At 62.1% G+C, this 18,888-nt stretch overlaps 1 protein-coding gene across 5 annotated transcripts; it reads left to right on the top strand.

Moving 5' to 3' along the window:
* The first annotated feature begins 237 nt into the window (after positions 1 to 237).
* FGD2 (FYVE, RhoGEF and PH domain containing 2) lies at positions 238 to 15,185 on the top strand. 5 transcript variants are annotated; one of them, XR_012778519.1, is made up of 19 exons: positions 238 to 967; positions 1,102 to 1,173; positions 3,083 to 3,353; positions 4,024 to 4,104; positions 4,612 to 4,760; positions 5,146 to 5,329; positions 5,459 to 5,597; positions 6,161 to 6,219; positions 6,619 to 6,765; positions 7,178 to 7,270; positions 7,588 to 7,667; positions 7,747 to 7,777; positions 7,918 to 8,010; positions 8,237 to 8,362; positions 8,564 to 8,710; positions 9,129 to 9,272; positions 9,357 to 9,797; positions 11,850 to 12,008; positions 13,646 to 15,185. XR_012778519.1 is itself a non-coding variant. In XM_075521977.1 (17 exons), exons 1-17 carry the CDS (start codon positions 615 to 617, stop codon positions 9,585 to 9,587), a joined length of 2,349 nt encoding a protein of 782 aa, XP_075378092.1. In that variant the 5' UTR covers positions 238 to 614; the 3' UTR covers positions 9,588 to 11,832. The 5 variants fall into 5 exon arrangements, 4 of the variants coding, with proteins under 4 accessions (XP_075378092.1, XP_075378090.1, XP_075378091.1 ...); XM_075521977.1 differs by lacking the exons at positions 11,850 to 12,008; positions 13,646 to 15,185 and having other exon boundaries at positions 7,178 to 7,219; positions 9,357 to 11,832; XM_075521975.1 differs by lacking the exons at positions 11,850 to 12,008; positions 13,646 to 15,185 and having other exon boundaries at positions 9,357 to 11,832.
* Positions 15,186 to 18,888: the final 3,703 nt, after the last annotated feature.

Raw genomic sequence — 18,888 nt, 5'->3', positions numbered from 1 at the left:
GCCGCCCCCCGATGCGTCGTTGCGTCACCGCGCCGGGCGGGGTGGGCGGAACCAATGAGTGAAGGGCGGGGGGGGGGGGTGCGGGCGGAACCATTGCGTGAGGGGCGGGAGGGGAGATGGAGGCACGGTGTGAGGGAGGGGACGGGGCGGCCATGAGAGGGGGCAGCGGCGGCCGGACGAGGGCCGTGACGGGGAAGGGGGGAGGCAGCGAGGCCGCGGGGCAGGGGGGGAGATGTGGCGTGGTGGGGCCGTGCCCTGCGCCCTGCTTTCCTGAGGACTCTCCTCAGAGGGTCGGCTCCAGCAGGACACGCGCGAGGGGGCTGTCTGTGGGGCCTGCAGCGGTAGCGAGCCTCCCACCCTCTCCCTGCCTCCTTCACAGCAGGTCCCTTCCAGCCCGTTCACGGCCCCTCCTCGCAGCCCATGAGAGTCAGTTCAGACTCTCGCACAGCCCGTGAGGGACATGCCGGGCTCCAAGGCCGGTGGGACGCAGCCTGTGCCATTGCTGGGGGCTCCCAGCAGGCAGGCGGGTGCAGGTCAGGCCTCCTGCCCAGCTTGTGCCCCTGCGCCGTCCCTGCGACTGCTGTGGGCTTGGTTACGCCGCCAGTTTGGGGCACATGGCAAGGTCCCCCCAGGCTGAACAAATTCCCATTGTTTTCTCAGCGTTTCTCCTAATTGCAACCTGCTGCGCTTCCTCTTTTCCTTTTGAGGCTAACCCAGAGACAAGCTCTCCTACCACAGTAAGGACGGCAGATGCTCTTTGCCTTGAGCAAATCCTCCTCCCCAAACAACATCGTGGGTCCCAGAAACGCCTTGAAGCAGAGAGGGGGAGAGAAGGGAGCCGCAGCCATCAGCGCCTGCCCCTGCAGCTCCTTTACACCCGGGACCCGCTCCCAGCCGGTGCCATGGAGGGAGAGGCTGATAATCAACGGAGCGTGTTGAACCTGGTGGCTGTGTTTGAAGAGCACTGGTAAGGAGGGAGCATCCTGGGTGCTGTGGGTGCGTTAGGGCTCCATGGGGCATGGGTTTCGGAAGGAAGAAACCTGCTGTGGAGGTGGTTTGGAGGCTGTGGAGAAGCTGAGTAGGCAATTTGCTATTCTTTAGCACTCAGATCTGCCCCGGTGTCTTCCTCCTGCTGTGGGGTCATGGACAGAAGTCTGAAAACCTCAGTGGGATGTGAGTGACTCTGCTGGAGGTTTCTGTGCCTGGCTCAGGGTTAGGTTGTGGCATGCTTGTTCCCTCCACACTCGGCACCTTTGCAGTCAGCCTGGCTGGTTAATGCTTTTTCCCCTGCTGCTGGGGAAAAGGAGTTTGATTTGCCAATATGTAGGCAGGGGTCTTCACTGGGAATTAACTGCTTGAGCGTCTGGGAGGATCCGAGCCTCGGGCACCAGCCTCAGACTATCCAGTTGTTTGCAGCGACCTGGCTCCTAGGAAAGGGAAGAGAAAGCATCGTGTTAAGGGGGAGAGCGAGTTCCTTTTGGGCTGCATGCAGCCCCATAAAACAGTGCCTTCACTTGGAGCGTGAGCTGGGACCTGCAGACAGCATGTGCCAGGTAGGAGCGAGGGGATCTGCCTTGCCCCTGGCGTAGAAGTAATTCTGAGGTTTGGGGTGAGTCATCGTTGTGGTCCGTGCCTCAGTTTCCCCATCCGTTGAATCGGGATGCCAAATCTTGCCTTTCCTTCTATCAGTGAGGTGCTCTCAGTGAGCCTTAATGAGGCTAGGTGGTTGGGCAGGTGAGTTTTTGCAGCACTTCCTAAAGATGGTCAGGCACAAGATTTCCTTCTGCTCCGGGAACTCCGCCTGCATCTCTGCTGTGTGCTTTGCCCCGGGCTTTGTGCTCTGGATGGCTCCAGCGCAGCATGGTTGTCCCCATGGTCCCACAGTCGAAATTTGGCCCATGATATCGTTGCATTGGAACTATTTGCGGCGTTTGATCTGCCTCCATTTTGCTGCTGCAGTGCGTTTGTTGTTTATCATGAAGCGTGAATTTGATTTAGAGGAAATAAAAGTAACTGAATGACTTTTGGAGGAAGCTGGGGAACCTGGAAATGAGTTACGGAAACAGAAAACAGTTTAGCCCAAGTCAGCACAAATAGAAAGAGAGAAGTTCCCTGTCAGATCTCAGTTTAGGTTGGCACAGGTCTGGGAGGCACTGGGAGGGACAGATAAAGCCTCTCTGTCACGTGAAGGGTTACGTGAGCCCCCGTGGACAGGAGGGGATGCATGCGTAGCTGCGGATGCGCTCCCAAGCTAACAGACATGTGCTCATCAGCATGGGGATGGACCTGTCATCCTCTTCAGATGAGTGTCTGCCACTCAAGTCATCTCCTATCCTCAACTTTGTGGTTTTATGTTCAGTTTCATCCCGGTTTTCCCCTCCTCCTCATCCCACTCCTGTCTGCAGGCCACCGGTGGATGCCTTTCCAGTTTCTGCCCAGAGCAATTTACCAGAGGGACCAGCTCTCGGATGACAGACAACTCGCTTGCTGTCATCTTCACGACCTGTGCCCTGTGTGGCTTCTCCCCCATGCATGCTTTGGACCTGTTTGCCTTGTCTTTGCCAGAAAAGGGAAGAGCAAAAACCACAAAAAAACTACCCTTCTGCAAAACCACCTACACAAGCCCTCCTCTTGGCTGACACCTCTTGGCTATTTGGCTTTTAAAGCCTCGTGCCCAAGGCTACTGGCTCCCCACTTTGGCTCCGTGGTGGCAGTAGGCAGAAAGCCAGAGCTGTGCCAGCCCTGCAAAGGGCAGGGCTATGTTTCGGGAAATAAATGGCTGTGGGTGGGATAAATGGCAGAGTCGTGCTTTTCTAGAGCAGGATGGGGACTGACCACATCAGCAGGAGGCACTGGGAGAAGAGAGGCTGGATCCTGGCCCCCATGGAGGCTGTATGGGCTTTCAGACCCTGGTTTGTATCAGCAGGGTTGTAGCGGAGCAAAGCAGCATCAGTGCTGGGGTGCTGCTGGGTCTTATCGCCTTCGCTCAAGGATGGTGGCTTTAACCTGGGCCTGGGAGCTGGGTGGGCCGTGCTGTGCTGGGGGAACGGATGAGCTGATCACGCTGATTCCTTCGTGGCAGGGCTGGCAAATTTGCCTGGAGGGACAAGCAGGCTCCGCACGGCCAGACTGCTCCTGCAACCAGCCAGCCCCAGCAGCTTCCAGCATCCCCTGCCAGCCAGAGCCTCTCCCAGATGGCTGCCAGGCACCAAGCGGAGCAAGAGAATGAGGAGGAGGAGCAGCAGCGGGGTCAGCGAGGGCTCAGCTTCAAATGCCTCCGTTCTTTCCGACACAAGATCAGTGAGGACAACTGGAGGAGGCAGCAGGACCCAGGCCTCGAGCCTGGCAGCAAGGTAAGCTCTGGCGAGGCTGGCAGGTGCCCACGTTCAGGCAGGGAGTCGCGTGGGCTGGATCTGAGCTGAGGTCTCTGCTGGACCTGAGCAAGTCCCTGCCCTGCAAGGGCTGGTGCGTGGGGTGACAGAGAAGTGGCATCTTTCCTGGTGCTTCGGGCATAAATTCCCCATAGTCAGATAGATCCAAGCAGACCTTGTCTCTTCCAGCTCTGATATAACTGCGCTGTGGGAGTCAGATGCACAGGTGGGCCCAGCCAGGTCCGTCCCAGCGTGTCCCCAGGGCTGTGCTGCCCTTTGCCGACCGCAGGCACGTTTCTGGAGGACTACATTCAATTCCTAGGTGCAATTGTAGACCATGGGGTTAACCCACCCCACCCTGCCACACTCCTCAGGATCGCTAGCGCTGTATTGCTCTGGGAAAAACAGGCACAGAGAAAAGCGTGACCCAGGAGGACATGAGCCAGGCTTCCTGACAGCCCCGAAACAGCTTTGTTTTCACCCTTGTTTTCACTGCATGCTTTGCAGAGGGCCTTGCCTTGCCCTCAAATGGAGCGAGGTCCAGTTTGATGCTGGGCTGTGGTCTGTGAACACTGGGGAACAGAGCTGAATCCCCTCAGGCTGGTGGGGGTCGTGTCTCTGCCTACGAGATTGAGCCCTTCTCTCCATGCAGGAACCAGAGGAAAAGAAAATCGCTCTGGAGCTGCTAGAGACAGAGCAGGCTTACGTCAACCGTCTCTACCTTCTCGACCAGGTGAGCTGGGGAGCAGAGGGGCCCTCACAAGTTTGGGAAGCGATAGCCCTGCTGCTCTCTACCCCCGCCAGCACAGCTCGGCCACTCCATGCTGACAAACCAGGCAGGACCACGGCGCAGCTCCACACTCACCAATTTTCCTGTGCTCCTTGGCCTGGACTTGGACCCTGTGGCAGCGCCCGGGCTCAGTTCAGGGTATGCACAGGCCAAGGACTGTTTACTGGAGATTTTGGAGAGAATGAAGCTGTACAGATGAGAGCCACGGGGGGCTGCTGGTCTTCACAGCCAGAGAATGAGTCTGGCCTTTGCCTTTCCTACACCCCACACCTCCAGGGAGCACCTCTGTCCCAGCAAAGCCTTCCATCCCCCTGCTTCTCTCTTAGGGCCTGGGATTTCCCTTCTGCACAGAGTCAGGCCTTTTCACTGGGTGACATGCCAGTCTCAGGGAGGGAATGGGGTCCTCAAGCCTCTTCCTGACCCTTTTTATTCACCCTTTCTTTCTTCCAGATATTCTATACAGAGCTGATGAAAGAAGCCAAAAATGGGAAGACAGTCCCAGAGGAGGTGGTGAAAATGATCTTCTCCAACATCTCCTCCATCTACCAGTTCCACGCCAAGTTCTTCCTGCCAGAGCTGCAGAAGCGCATGGAGGACTGGTGAGCTGCAGGAGGGGAGAGCAGGATGCCTGGGTTGCTTTGCCGGAGTCGGGGAGTGGTGGTGAATTTGGTCTCCCAACACAACCAGGGAGTTCAGCCTGTTTTGCTCCAAATGTCTTTGTGCTGGAAAGCACTTCCTTAAAACAATCCAGCCCACCTCAGGGTATTTCTGAAAAGGGGGGTGACATCTCAGGTGGTTTAGAGGTGTGCCCAGGCATGAACAGCCCAGGATGGCTGCAAGCTGGGGATGTTCCAGTTCTGGAGAGTGGGAAGTTGTACGGGGATGTAGCAGGTCACAGTGGTGAAAACGTCTGTCCTCCACCATGCACAAGCCGCCCCTTCGCTTTATTCCTCACTGTCTGTCTGCCCCACTGGACTGAGGAAGCTGCCGGTCTGCGGTTCCGTCCCACAGGAGCTGCAACCCGCGGATTGGGGATGTGATCCAGAAGCTTGCGCCGTTCCTCAAGATGTACGGCGAATACGTAAAGAACTTCGACAAGGCCGTGGAGCTCATCACTGTCTGGTCGGAGAAATCCCCGCCCTTCCAGGAGCTCATTGCTGACATCCAGGTAATGGGCCACAGCAGGGTGGGGGACTGCAGCAATGCTCCCCAAAATCTCCCCACGAGGGAGAAGCAGTGGAGGGTGGGAGCTGCCTTGGCCACTGTTTCTCTCTCTGTGTGTGGTGTCTCTCCCCAGAAGAGGAAGGTCTGCGCTAACCTAACACTGCAGCACCACATGCTGGAACCTGTGCAGAGGATCCCACGCTACGAACTCCTCCTGAAAGATTATGTCCAAAAACTACCCCCCAAGTCCCCAGACCGGGAGGATGCAGAGAGTAAGGGCTCCGTCTGGCTCTCCCCGCTGTGGGGAGTGGCAGGGTGGGTTTGTAGGGGAAATAACAACCCCTGATGTTGTACACAGGCATCAGAATACCTGGATTCTCTCACCAGCTGCCCTGTGCCCTTGGATAAACCTCTCATTCTGACCCTTTTCTAGCAGGGAGAGGGATTAATCTGCCCTTTCAGGCTCTATAGAGGTCAGCAGGGAAGATGGGTGGTGTTTCAGGATAAGGATGGTCCCTCCAGAGCATCCCCCAGGGAGACCTGCAGTGACCGGGGGAGCTGCCAGACCCCAACGGATCACAGCAGCTCCTGGTCCTGCTGGGATGGAGGGATAAACGAGCCGCCTGTCTGTCCCCCCGGGACCCGACCGTGCCACACCGCACAGTCCAGCCGGACCCAGACGCTTGCACAGTGTTCAGGGCCATTCAGGTTGTGTCCAGGGGAGGGCAGCAGCCACCACATGCGTGGCTCCCCCATGAAGGGAAAGACTCGGGGGTTTTCTCCCGCAGATGCCTAGCAAGTGTTTAGCCCTCCTCCCTTTCTCTTCTCATTGCAGAGGCCCTGGAGATGATTTTCATGGTGGCCAAACACTCCAACGCAGCTATCGCCGAGATGGTGAGTACCTGTCCCAGCTGTCAGCGCTTTGCGGCTCATAGAACGGTGATTTGCCAGATTTCCTCGTGGCCTCATTGCTGTGCGACTCAGTGGAGCACAGCCCTGCCCTGAACGGGACAGGAGCACTGTGGGTTCAGCAGAGGAGGTTAGACCCTGCTCCTGATGCCTGTTCCTGTCACCCTGAGCCTGGGGAAGTCATGCCTGCAACATCAGCCGTGATGTGACCGGCTGTTTTGAGGCTGGGAGGTACTCTCGAAGATCAGTCTGGGGTGAGAGAGCTGTGCCACCTCTCCTGGTACTCAGCAGCTGGCGTGGGAGGTGGGAATGGATGGGAGGCAGGGGTGACAAGGTTGTGGCTGCTCAGCTCCACGCAGAAACAGGTCCCTCTGCCTCCCCCAGGAACGGCTGCAGAACCTCTGGGCGGTCTATCAGCGGCTGGGCCTCGAGGACGACATTGTGGATCCCTCCAACGAGCTGATCAAGGAGGGGCCGATCCAAAAAATCTCCACCCGCAACAACAGCACATCGGAGAAGTACCTGTTCCTGGTGGGAGCTGGGATGCCCAGGGGAAGGGGCAGGGAGCAGATAGGATAGGAATGGGGAGAGGGGCAGCGCAGCCTGGACGGGGTGGTGCTGGCTCATCTCTACACAGAGGGGATGAATTCAGACCTGGGGGGCTTGAGCCCCTCGGTGCAGGGCACCCTGTATAGGACGTGGTTGGGAAACCTGCTCATCCCCTGGGCACGGCAGCCCTTGGGGAATGTCACGCTCCAAGAGTCCTTTGCAGGGTGGGAGAGGGCAGGGGCAGAAGCAGTCGCTTTTTAGGCTGGATTCTTCCCAAAGACCAGCTCAGCTTCACCCCAGGGGGGTGAAGGACCCTAGATCTCAGGGAAGCCCCCAGCTCCGAGCCAGGCAGGTGCTGGGCTCCAACCAACCCTCTCCTCTTCCCCCTGCCCAGTTCAACAACATGCTGCTGTACTGCGTGCCCAAGGTCATCCAGGTGGGTGCTGAGTTCCAGGTCCACCTCCGCATCGACGTGGACAGCATGAAGGTCAGACAGGCACCTTGTCTTTGTGCTCCCCCCAGACCCTGGCTCCCCTAAAATGCACCCCGCTCTGGAGTGTAATGTGGCTGCTGCCCCACACTTCCTTGGAAAGGAGGGAGGACCTGGAGCCAGGGGTGGCTTTGTGGGTGAGGAGGAACGGTTCATGTGCTTTGATCCTGCGAGATTGCAGTGCAACCTCATGCACGTAGGATTTGAGGGGCTGAAGGGCTTGTGCCCAAGGGAAATCACTGTCCCCCGCATCAGAGAAGGTCCCTGTGTGCTGGATGTCAGCTGCTCCACAACCTTTCTTTGGTCTCTTTTAGGTGCGGGAGCTGAACGACACACAGTTCCCTCACACCTTCCTGGTCTCAGGAAAGCAGCGGACGCTGGAGCTGCAAGCTAGGTAAGGGGAAGGACGGCAGTCCTGCAGACCCTTGCAAGGAGGCGGGACGCCAGCTCATTCGTCTCCTGTTTTGTACCAGGTCTGAGGAGGAGATGAACGCCTGGATCAAGGTACCACTGAGTGCTGGGAGAGGTGGCAGATCTCACTGACCCCAGCTTGGATGCCTGGGCCCCAAACCAGGCTGATCCCCCACTGCCTGTGTCAGGGGCAGCCCCCCCAGCTGCCCCTCCAGCCCTGCCTTCCCCTCTAGGCCTTCCAAGATGCCATTGACAGGAAGGAGAAGAGAAGCGAGACCTTTAAGACAGCAGTGCATGGGCTGGAGACAGGCACCCCTGCGTTGAAGGTAACCCTCCTGCCCTCCCCGTGTTTTGCCTGCCTCCAGCACCCCCCTGCACAGAAGCTCAGGGAGAGCCCACTTTGCTGTGCCTCAGTTTCCCTAGCTAAACAGAGCTGGGGGGGAAGGCTGCAGACAGGAAGAAGGGCTGGGGAGAAGAAAGGTGAGAGCAGAGGGGCTGGGACCACCCGGACCATGGCTAGCCAGCCCCCGCGATGCCGTCTCCTACCCCCAGACAGAGGAGCTGGGCCGCCGAGCCCCACAGTGGGTGCGGGACAACCTGGTGACCATGTGCATGCGCTGCAAGGAGCCCTTCAACGCCATCATGCGCCGGAGACACCACTGTCGAGCTTGTGGATATGTGAGACACCCTGTCCCCCCTCTCCTCCCTCCCTCCTGGCCTGTTCAGGTGGCTGCTGGGGCAGGAGCGCACCTCTCCTACACCTTGTACCCCTTTCCCCGGGCTCAGGGCTGCTCCTGCCCCTCCGCTCCTCGTGGAGTTGTCCCTGGGATCCCCCAGCCCTGCCCCAGTCTCACTGGTGTCCCTGTCTGGTGGTTGTAGGTAGTGTGCGCTCGCTGCTCTGACTACAAGGCCGAGCTACAGTATGATGGGAACCGCCTGAACCGCGTGTGCCAGGAGTGTTACGTCTTCCTGACGGGCCACATGGTGCTCGAGGACCGGGAGGGGAAGCACAAAGGCATCCTGGAGGTGAGCTCTGCCCCTCTCCGCCCGTCCTCCCCATGCCCTGCTCCTCTGTCCCTCTTGCTCTGAGCTCTGCCACCCACCCTGGTCGCCAGCCTCACTGTCACAGCCCGGCCACGCGCCTGCAGCAGGAGGGGTGGGAGTCACTCCCGCAGCAGTCAGAGGGTGCCTGCTAATTGCAAGGCTGGTGATGTGCTAAGCCCCCTCCCTCCCGCTCTGTGAGCCTTGGGACCAGGCATCCAGCGCGCTCTCTGCCACGGGATCTCAGCGGGACCCTCAGAGCCAGGACCGTCCCTCGCCTGCTCCTGGTTTGGGGAGGTTTTGTGGAGCAGGCAGGGAATTCCCCAGGAAATGACCTTCGCCTAGTGCCCTGTCTGCTTCCCGCACTGGGTATTTAGGGATCCGTTTGCTGTTTTTTTGGCAGAAAGGAGCCGCAGAGGTATCGGGCAGGAGTTTGCTGTGCAGTTCCCTGCAGCTGCTGGACAAGAACGGCAAGGGGGGCACGCGGGGCTGGTTCGTGATCCCGCAGGATGATCCCCTCGTGCTGTACATCTACGCAGCCCCCCAGGTGAGGCCAGGCTCGGCTCCATCTGCAAGGGACAGCCCAGTGTGCCCGTCCCCTGCCTCCCACCGCTGTCTCCGCTCTTGGCAGGACGTCCGAGCACACACCTCCATCCCGCTGCTGGGCTACCAGGTGAGGGACCTGCCCCAGGGCAACTCCCGCCACCTCTTCCAGCTGGCGCAGTCCCGGCAGGTCTACACCTTCGTGGCCGACACCGAGGAGCTGAAGCGGCGCTGGATGAGGGCCATGGCGCGCTCCGCCGCGGGGATCACACACCCGGAGGAGGGTGAGGATGCGGACTCCTGTGAGGAAGCAGAATGAGGCCGTGCCCACCTCCTGGGCTGCCTGGTGGGTCAGACCTCCCCCCGCCCGTCCTGCTCGCAGCCAGCCTCAGGCAGCTCATCGACCTCTCCGCGCTTTGGTTTTTCATCACGAAAAGGGCAAGGCAGCGGCACGTTTGCCACCACACGGACAAGCCGGATCCCCCTTCCCCTCTCTCCTTGCTCTCTGCACTGGACAGAGACGATGGAGGTATCCGAGCCGTGAGGTGGAGGGAGAGCCAGGGGGTTTGGGGGAGCCTGCGCCCCTGCAGCCAGCCTGGCCCCGGCCCCCTGTGCCGTGCCGCCGGCTGCCGCCCGAGGGCAGCAGCGCCTCAGCCTTCCTCCCAGCCTGGCCCCGGCGGTGGATGGTGCAGGGGGCATGCCTAGTTTTGTGAAGGCATCTGTGGAATTGGGACTGCTGTGATAAATCCTACCTGCAACCCCCGTGTGCAGCCCAGGGAGCCTTTTTGGGGGGTGTATTTTCCAGAGCGCCCCGTGGGATTGTCTCCAGGGCCCCGCATCGCGTTATTTATAAGCAGCCGCCATCGGACACCCTGCAGAGAGCCGGCTCGGGGACCCTAGTGCTGCATTTAGGATGTCCCCCTCCCAGCCTCTCACCACTCCTGACCTCACACTGCTGCAGTCCCATGGAGTGGGGGTACCCCTTTACCACAGACACCCCCTGCCTGTGTTGCTGAGCCAGCCTGCAGGCCTGTCCCTCCCAGACTTTCCCTGCACCCCATCCTGCCCACAAGCACCTTCTGCCCTTGTACTCTCTCTGGTCACTCCTTTTCTGGGGGCAAAATGCTCTGGGACAAGGCTGGGTCCACACAGGTGGTGCTGCCGTGCTGGTGCGGGGCAGAGATGCTGAGGAGACGGGGGAATTCCCCTCTCCGTCGTCAGCATAACGAACACCCCTGGTCGTTTCACCCAGCGCTGCAGGCTGCAGCCCCATGTTTCTCTCTCTGCATCCTCTTTAGCTCCCCAAAAATGTTGCCCAGGCAGAAGCTGCCACTTCTGAGCCACGGGATGCAGGAGCCCCACGCGGGGAGCTGGGGAGCCCACTGTCCGCAGCAGGCAGGGAAGGCTGGCCCTAGCAGGCAGGGATTTCTGCCTGCACCTGGAGCACGTAGCAGCTCCAGCCCAGCAGCCGGAAGCGCGGCAGCCTTGGGCAGGGCCCAGGGGTGTCATGGGCTAAACGGATCCATGGAGAGCGGGAAGGGAAGCGAGTTGGAGCCAGATACTGCAGCTGGGGACAACACTTGGGGAAAGGATGGGGAGCAAAGATGAACCACAGCCATCACCGCTCTGGGGGGCTTCGGGGAGCTAGGAAGAAGCTGCGAGCATCGTCCTCCTTCCTCGGTCTACTCGGCTCATCCCAGGAAAGGGCAAACCGTGGTGGATTTATCTCCTCCAACTTAAGAGATGCCGTCAAGGAAGGGGGAGAGGAGCTAGATGTCGGGAGGGGGGGGGGAGAGCTCTGCCAAAGCAATTGCCCCTCGGGGTGCCACCCAGCACAGGGCTGAGCCCAGAAGCAAACAGCAGGGGGGTTTCCAGAGACACCCCAAAACCGCCCTCACCTCCTAACCCCCACCTCACGTGAAGGGAAAACCCCAGCACCCCTGGAAGAACGCAGGTTGCCGCCGGTGGGAAAGAGCCAGCAAGGGAAAGCCCGCGGGGCTGGAAGGTTCTGCGTGGTGGCCTTCCGCCTCGGCGTCACCCCTGTGTCAGCGAGGAACAAAACAAGCCCGGAGCGGGGAGCTGCCATCAGCCCGCGGCTCATGAATGGGCCTAAGAATAGATTTCCTGTTTACCGAATGAGAAATCGCTTCTGGGGCAGAGGGCACCTGGGTGCTATTTTTACCAGCTCCTGCCCCCCCTCCTCCCGGCCCCCAGCCGCCCTCGGGGACCACGGTCCCGCTGCAGCACCCACCTGTGCCGGGGGAGAGGGGCTGCCAGGGAGGAGAGGCTGCGAGGGATGGAGGGGCTGATGATGGGGCACCGGGGCAGGTTACTGCCACGGCCTCGGCGTCGCGCCGTCCCCGAAGCCGGCTGGCTGGGAGACGGCATCACTCGGCTTCCCCGAGCATCCCCAAAAAAGCCTGGTGGGAAACCTAACTCATGGGGTTTCATGATTCCCCCACTCTGCTTTCCCAGAAGAAAAAAAAAAAAAAAAGGAGATTTTCGCACCCAAGACGTGCAGCAAACGCACCGATGGATTTTTGTCTTCCTGTGCTTTTTTGGTCCCCTGGCTGCGTCGCAGCGATGGTCAAGCAGAGGAGTTTGGCTTCTTGCCTCCCCGCGCAGAAAGCGAAACCCCATGGAGAAGTCGCGCTGTTTCCTATTCTGCAGAATGAGGAAGGCTCGGAGGCCATTTACTGGAATCCCCCCCCCGCCGCAGCCCTCCCCGCGGCCTCTTCTTGTAAGCACTGACCAAAATACATTGTGAAACCCACGCGCCGCGGCTACGCTGGGGGCCGGGCCACCCCTCATTGAGAAAACCCAGCCCGCGGCAAAGGGGAACGGGCACCGGTGCAGCCGCCGCTTTGCAGAGGCTTCGTTGGCCCGTGCTCATCCCAAACCCCGGGTACTGCACCCCAAAATCTGCCCCGTGCTGCGGGGAAGGGGATGCAGAGCGGTTCGAGGGCACGGAGCGAGCGGAGAGGTGGCCGGCGGGGACGCGGAGAAGAAGTCGCCCCTGCGCCCCGCTGCGGGGCTCAGCAATCCCCCCTGCTCCCCGGGAAGGGGCTCAGCAGGTCGCGGGGCCGGTGCCCCCACGTGTCCCGCAGGTGTGGGGTGGGACGGGGACCATATGGGCCCTATAAAACCCCGCGCCCCTGGCCTGCAGGGCTGCTCTCTGCTTGCCCTGGCAGCCGCTGTGCGTGCTGGGGGCTCTTGGTCTGTAGGGACAGGCTCTACAGGGGGGTTCTCTACAGGGCAGGCATTCCCCCTCTATAGGGACTGCTCTATACGGTGTATTCTCTTGCTTGCTAATTGCAGGTCCCTATAGGGGCTGCGCTCTGCTCTGTGAGATGGGGTTTCCTGCTCTATAGGGGCTGGTCTCCCGGGGGCTGCATCGCTGGGGCAATAGCTCTTGCTCTACGATGCCTGGGTTGGGTTGTAGAGGAGTTGGGCTCCATAGGGGCCAGCCCTCTGCAGCGGGGGCTCTCGCTCTATAGGTGTTGGGCTCTATAGGTATCAAGCTCCACAGGTGCATTCCCCTGCGCCATCCCCTATAGGGCCTGTGACCCACAGGGGCTCTGCTCAACCGTGCTGAGCCTGCAGCCCCGAGGGGGCCGTTCTGGCAGCGTCGCCCTCGCCGCAGCGCCGCGGTGCTGGGGCTGCGCAGGCCGGAGCTGCGGCAGCATGGCCTCTCCCCGCCGCGCAGCCTCCGCAGCCCACGGGGGTTTCCACCGCTCCCACCGAGCGCTTTAAATAATAAATACGCCGAGGCCGAAGGCAGCCGCGGCGGAGCCCTGCCCCGGTGCATCCCTCCCCGCCGTGCCCGGGGCTGCGGGGGCGTGTGGGACCCCCATCTCCCCTGAGGCTGGGGGCACCCCCCTGGGTGGGGGGATTTAAGGATGGGAGATGATGCTAAATGATGCAAAATGTCTGTGATGCTCCCCCCCCCCCCCCAAAATACAGCCAGGATCATGCAACCTTAGGGCTGGGGTACCCCCATCCCGCTCTGCACCCTCCCAAACCCCCCCAGGGAGCAACGCAAAGCGGGAGGGGGACCCCAGGATCCAGCCAGCTGCACCCCCCTTTTCATTGCGCTGGCAGGACCTCACTGCCGGGGTGTCCCCAGGCTCGGGGAAGCTTGGGGGGGGGGGGTGCAGCTTCCACCTCCTTTTCGGGGGCCCCCGCAGGCTGCTGGCAAAGGGCGTTTTGTGCAATTGAGACCCCGGTCGTGCATCTCGGCGTCTGGCGAGGCGGGAGGTGTTTCCCGGTGGCGCAGGAATTTGCTGTTTGCGCCTGTGTTGCAGGAGGCTGGGGGAAGGAAAGGGGGGGGCGCTGACGGTTGTTATTATTTAATTTTATTTTCTTGCCTCCATCCAGGAATCTCTGCAATGTGCCGGCTGCTCCCTGGGAGGCTGGGACGGCCGTGAGTCACTGCTGCCGCTGGAACGTGACTCAGTCCCGCTGCTCTCCCCGGCAGGACATGACCAGACTGCCAAAGCCAAGGAGAAGCCCCAGCACCCCGCCTGCCCGTGCCGGCGGGCGAGGACGTGTGAAACCCCCCCAGGAGAGCTCAGCCCCCCGCTTCCCACAGGGATATTGGCCCATCGCTGCGGGGCAGAGCTCAGGCTGGGGGGCAGAATGGGGTCTTTTATTTATTTTTATTTATTTTTATTTATTTTTTCTCTTTTTTTTTTTTTTTCCCCCCAGCCAGGAAAACCCTCCCCACCCACTCTGGCTCACCCACCCGTGGGTCGCCGTGGGGCTGTGGGTACCTCCCCGGGGTTTTGCTGCCCCATCTTCCAGGCCAGGCCCTATGGAGGAGCAGGGAAAGCCCTGGATTGCCCCACTCCTGGCACAGCTCCTGCCCCAGTTCCCGTGCCTCAGTTTCCCCATCCGGTGGGGAGCGGAGATTTCCCCACTGGGGAGCGGGACGGGGGTTACTTCAGGTTGTGCTTTGAGATCGGTGACTAGCAGCTGCGGGGGGTTATTATTAATATTAATAACCAGGCTCGGTCAAGGCTCTGGTGGCGGGGGGGGGACGTGAAGCAGCCCTGAGTCACGGGCCAGGAGCAGGGGGTGGCCCAGCCCTGCGCTGAGCACCGACGTGCTCCCGGCACCCCGGGACCATGACAGCCAGGGGCTGAGGCCGTCCCGCTCGTCTCACCCGGGGCCGGATGATGCTGGGCACGAGCCCTCCTCATCCTCACACCGCTGCTGCGTGGGGAAATGGGGGGGGAGAGCAGCAGAGGCAGCCACGGGGCAGAGCTGAGCACCGGGACGCTCATCACACCTCAGGCCACGCGGTACCTCTGCGGCCGCAGCTGCCTCTGTCAGCCGTGATTGAAAGCCAAGCTGGGATGGCAGGCCTTCTCTGTGATCTTGTTAATTAAGAAATACATTTAATTAGCAGCACCCCAGCTGTGACTCAGCTAATCATCATGATCGAAACACGAGCCGGACTCCAGCGCTGGGGCACGGCAGCGCCAAACCCCTCTGGCAGCCACAAGCCCCCAGCTCCGCTGTGGGACCCCGTCGCCCGCCGGGCGCAGCCCGACGCCCTCCTGGGGTTTTGGGGTGAGTTCTCCCCTGGGCTGGAGGCAGGTTGGGGCTGAGACCGTCCCCGTGCAGCACCTCGCACACACAGGGTGTCGTCCCCACCCGGGGCAATTACCCATTGCCACGCTGCGAATAATCGTATTAATAACCCATTTACCGTGCTATAAATAGCCTCCGTAATAACACCCTGGGCTTTCCAGGAATAGATCGTCAAAAATGTGGGGAAAGCCATTCCCACCCTGGCCTGGGTTGCAGGTGGGGAAACTGAGGCACGGCTGGGTTTTGGGCAAGGCTCTCGCCTGCTGCACCAAGCCGTCTGCCAGGCAGCTGTGGAATTTGCTCCCGAATAAACTGTCATGTAAATGAGCCCTTATGTATATTTATAGGCGCCGTCCTGCCAGCTGGAATCTAATAGGGGAGAAAATAAACTGGGAAACTGCCTGGAACAGGAGGGCGGCACTTCACACCTCGGCCCCGTGCCCCGCCGGCGCTGCCGGGGATGGGCGTCTGTCCCTGGTCCCTGGGGTGTCTGTCCCCGGTCTTGGGTGCCCAGCCCTGCACCCTGGGGTGCACAGCCCTGGTCCTGGATGCGCAGTCCTCGTGCTGGGTACCCAGCCCTGCACCCCAGGGTGCCCAGCTCTGGTCCTGGGTGCCCAGATCCTCAGGTGCCCGGGTCCTGGGGTGCCTGGGAAGCTGACGCTGGGTGCCGTGCAGCCGCTGCAGGCTGCAGTAGGCTTTGGGGTCTGGAAAATTTGGGGGTGTTGGGGTGGGCACAGCGGGTGAAGCTGCGGTGCGTTTGGCATCCCTGTGCACGGGGGGGGGCTGGCACAAGGGGCCCCCTCCCCACTCAGCGGGGCCTGGGTGGCACCTCGGTCCCCAGAGCTCATGGTGGGTGCTCCCTCCTTGCTGTGCCAGCGATGCACACACGTGTGTGTGTGTGTGTGCGCGCATGTGCGTGCGTGCACGTGTGCACATGCATGTGCATGGGTGTGCGCGCGTGTGGCAGTGCCACGCAGGCGCTGCAGGGTGCGGAGCACCCATCCAACGGGCAGCCGCTGCAGGGGTGGCCGTGGCAGCGGGGCCGGCGGCAGCACCCATGGCCGGGGAGCGGAGCCGCACGCCCGGGGTGCCCTCGCCCGGATTTCCCGCAGCCTCCGCAGCGGTGCTGGGCGGGGGAGCAGGCGGCAGCCAGCGGGAGCGAGGCCGATTAGAGATGCAGACAGCGCTGCTCGCCTAATGTCTTCCTGTCTCGAGAAGACAGCAGCAGCCCGCGCGGCCCCTCCGCCGCCAGCCTTCCCTCGGCACCCCGCACCTCGGCGGGTGCCCCACGCCGGGGTGCAGCCCCGCTGCCCGTGTCCGGCTTTTTGGAGCGCGGAGGCGGCGGGTGGCACGAGGACACGGTCCCTCGGGTCCCAGCGGGCCATTAAGGGCTGCGATGGCGCCGGGGCCAGGCGTGACCCTGCTGCCGTCGGGGTGGGGTTCCTCCCTGGAAAGGCAGGGCGGCGAGGCCGGGGGTTTTTCGGAGCAGGGATGCTGGCAGGGCTTCGTGCTGCAGCACCTCTCCCTGCCTCCCTGCCTCCCTCCCGCTGCTCCCGAGCACTCGCCGCCGTGATTCCCTGCAGCGGGCTAAAAATATCCCCGGGAGCTGCCGCCGGCACTTGGAGGTGGTTATAAATAACCCGGGGGGGTGGCTCACGCTGGCCCCGCGTCGCTCCGGCCCTTCCCAGCTGCTGCGGGAGGAGGTCGGAGCCCCCGTCCTCGCCGTGCCGCCGGAGGGGCAGATGGACAGATGGAGACGCGCAGGGAAATGGGGACGGAGCAGCCTCTGCCCCTTGACCGCGCGGGGAAACTGAGGCACAGGTGGGCACAGGTGGGGCTCCGCTGGGGGGGCGAGGGGAGGCGTTGGGCCCATTTGCCTGCGATGCTGGGGGAGAGGGGATCGGCCCCGTGCTGATGGCAGGGCTGGGGGGGGACACAAACCCCTGCGCTCGTGTCACTCTGAGTCACATCCGCCTGCCTCGGATACATCCCTCCGCATCAGACCCGTCCCTTTGCCGCAGCTCCATCCCCCTGCAGCAGAACCAGCCTCCCGCATCCGACCCATCCCTCTGCGCTGGATCTGTCCCTTCGCACCAGCTCCATCCTTCGGCTTCGGCTCCTTCCCTTTGCACCAGACCCATCCTTCTGCCTTGGATCCGTCCCCCTCCATCGGGTCCAGCCCCAGACCAGCACTGCCTCTCTCTCCCCACACCGCCCTCCTCGGGGTGGGGGACAAGCTCTGGGGACCAGCTCGGGGATCTGCCCCCTTCCCTCCCCCCGCTCCATCTCACGGGGCCCCAGTCCCGCCTCCGATCCATGCACCGAGCTGGGCAGTTCTCATGCCCCTCCGCCTCGGGCAGCTCCACGTCGTGGCCAGCTTCCTCCAAGGCCACAGGGAACGGGGCCGCAGGAGGGGGGTCCCGTGCAGGAGGGGGGGTCCCGGTTCAGCCCCATCGCCCGGTTGAGGCCGAGCGTCCCGGGGGAGCCCCCTCCCGCCGTCCCTCCCTCCTCGCTCCCGTTCTCGCCACGTCCCAGCCCACCCCGGCAGAGCTGCCAAAGCACAGGGCAAATGGGGACAAGCTGGGAGAGAGAGTGATTTTTTGCGAGCGTTTATTTTCCTCCATCAAAATCCACCAGCCAGAGAAAGCAGCGGGGGGAGGGAGGATGGGGAAACCCATCAGGTTTCACGGGGGATGCTGCCGTCCCCCGCGCCGGCGCTGTATTTATTTCCTCCCCTCCCCACACCACATTTCATGTCGGCCCCGTAACAAAGCTGGGTAATAAATATCAGTGTGCTGGTAAGCGGTGAATCACCGCCCGCTCCTGGCGCGGACGCGCCGCTGCCGCCACGGCAGCACACGGTGTTTCTGTCCCCAGCCCTGGCCCCCCGCCAGCCCGCCGGGTCCCCGGGCAGCGAAGCCCCCGCCGTCCCCGGCTCCACGCCACAGCCAGGCCACCGGGCAGTTTCGGCCGCAGCACAAACATGTTTGGCCGCATTGCCCTGGCTCCCGCCCCAGGCCGGTGCCAGGAATCGGCTCCAAAAAACACGTTTTGTGGGAAGGCACCCGCTAGGCAGTAACATTTTGCCGGCTGACGGGAGGCTGCGGGAGACCCAGGGATGCTCCTGTCCCCTGGATGCTGGGGGTGGCCCCGCGCCAAACCCCCCGCTCACCCCGTCCCCTGTTGTCCCCAGAGTGCCTAAGTGGTCCCCGTGGGTTGGTCCGACCCTGGGGCACGTCTGCTTTTCCAGCTCCACGTCCCCCCCTCAGAAACCCCTGACACCCACCAGCCCCGGCTCCTGCCGCCTCCCTGCTGCCCGCACCCACCCTGCGCCCTTCGGCCTCAGCCCAGCCCCTGTGGGACGGAGCGGGACCCCGACCCGGCCGCGGTTTCCCTCCCCGCCGGGTCAGCGCGTCCCCGGTTGAAGAGCCAAAGCGACGCAGCTGTAAAGCGCAACCGCTGGCAGGATGCCCCGGGCTCGGGGAGCACCCCCAGCACCAAACCCCCTCCAAAGCAGCTCCCCAGGGACCCCAAACCCACCCCGGACCCCAAACCCAGCCTGGGTCCTGCCGCTGCAATGAGTCCGGCATATCTGGGGCCATGCACCCCCCCCCCAGCTCGGTGTCACCCTCGGTGGCGAGTGACGCAGCCCATCCCGAGTGCCACCGAAGTCTCGTAGTCCCCGGGAGCTGGAGTTCAAAGTCCCCCGAGCGGCTGATCCCCTCCACAAGTTACAGAAGGTCCTTGGACCTCGTTAGGAGCTGGTGTGAAGCTGTAATTACCTTAATTAGCTCTGGGATTGCATTCCCTCCCCGTACTAATTTCGTTTCTACAGTAACCAGCCCGAGAGGTGTGCGTGCGCTTGGAGCGAGACGGAGGCAGAGCCCCGGCAGCCAAACCAGGCGCCCCGAAACCACCCCGAAACCAGGGGCCACCCCCAAATCCCCACGCCCCAGGGGCCCAGCCAGCCCCGCTCTCCCCGGCAGAGGTTCAAGAGGGTCCTCGGCGTTTCCCACCATCCCAAG

The sequence above is a fragment of the Mycteria americana genome, chromosome 20 (assembly GCF_035582795.1).
Source record: "Mycteria americana isolate JAX WOST 10 ecotype Jacksonville Zoo and Gardens chromosome 20, USCA_MyAme_1.0, whole genome shotgun sequence".
In the NCBI taxonomy this organism is placed as follows: Eukaryota; Metazoa; Chordata; class Aves; order Ciconiiformes; family Ciconiidae; genus Mycteria; species Mycteria americana.
Note: the sequence above shows the minus strand (reverse complement) of the source record. Positions and strands in the feature narration are given on the sequence as shown.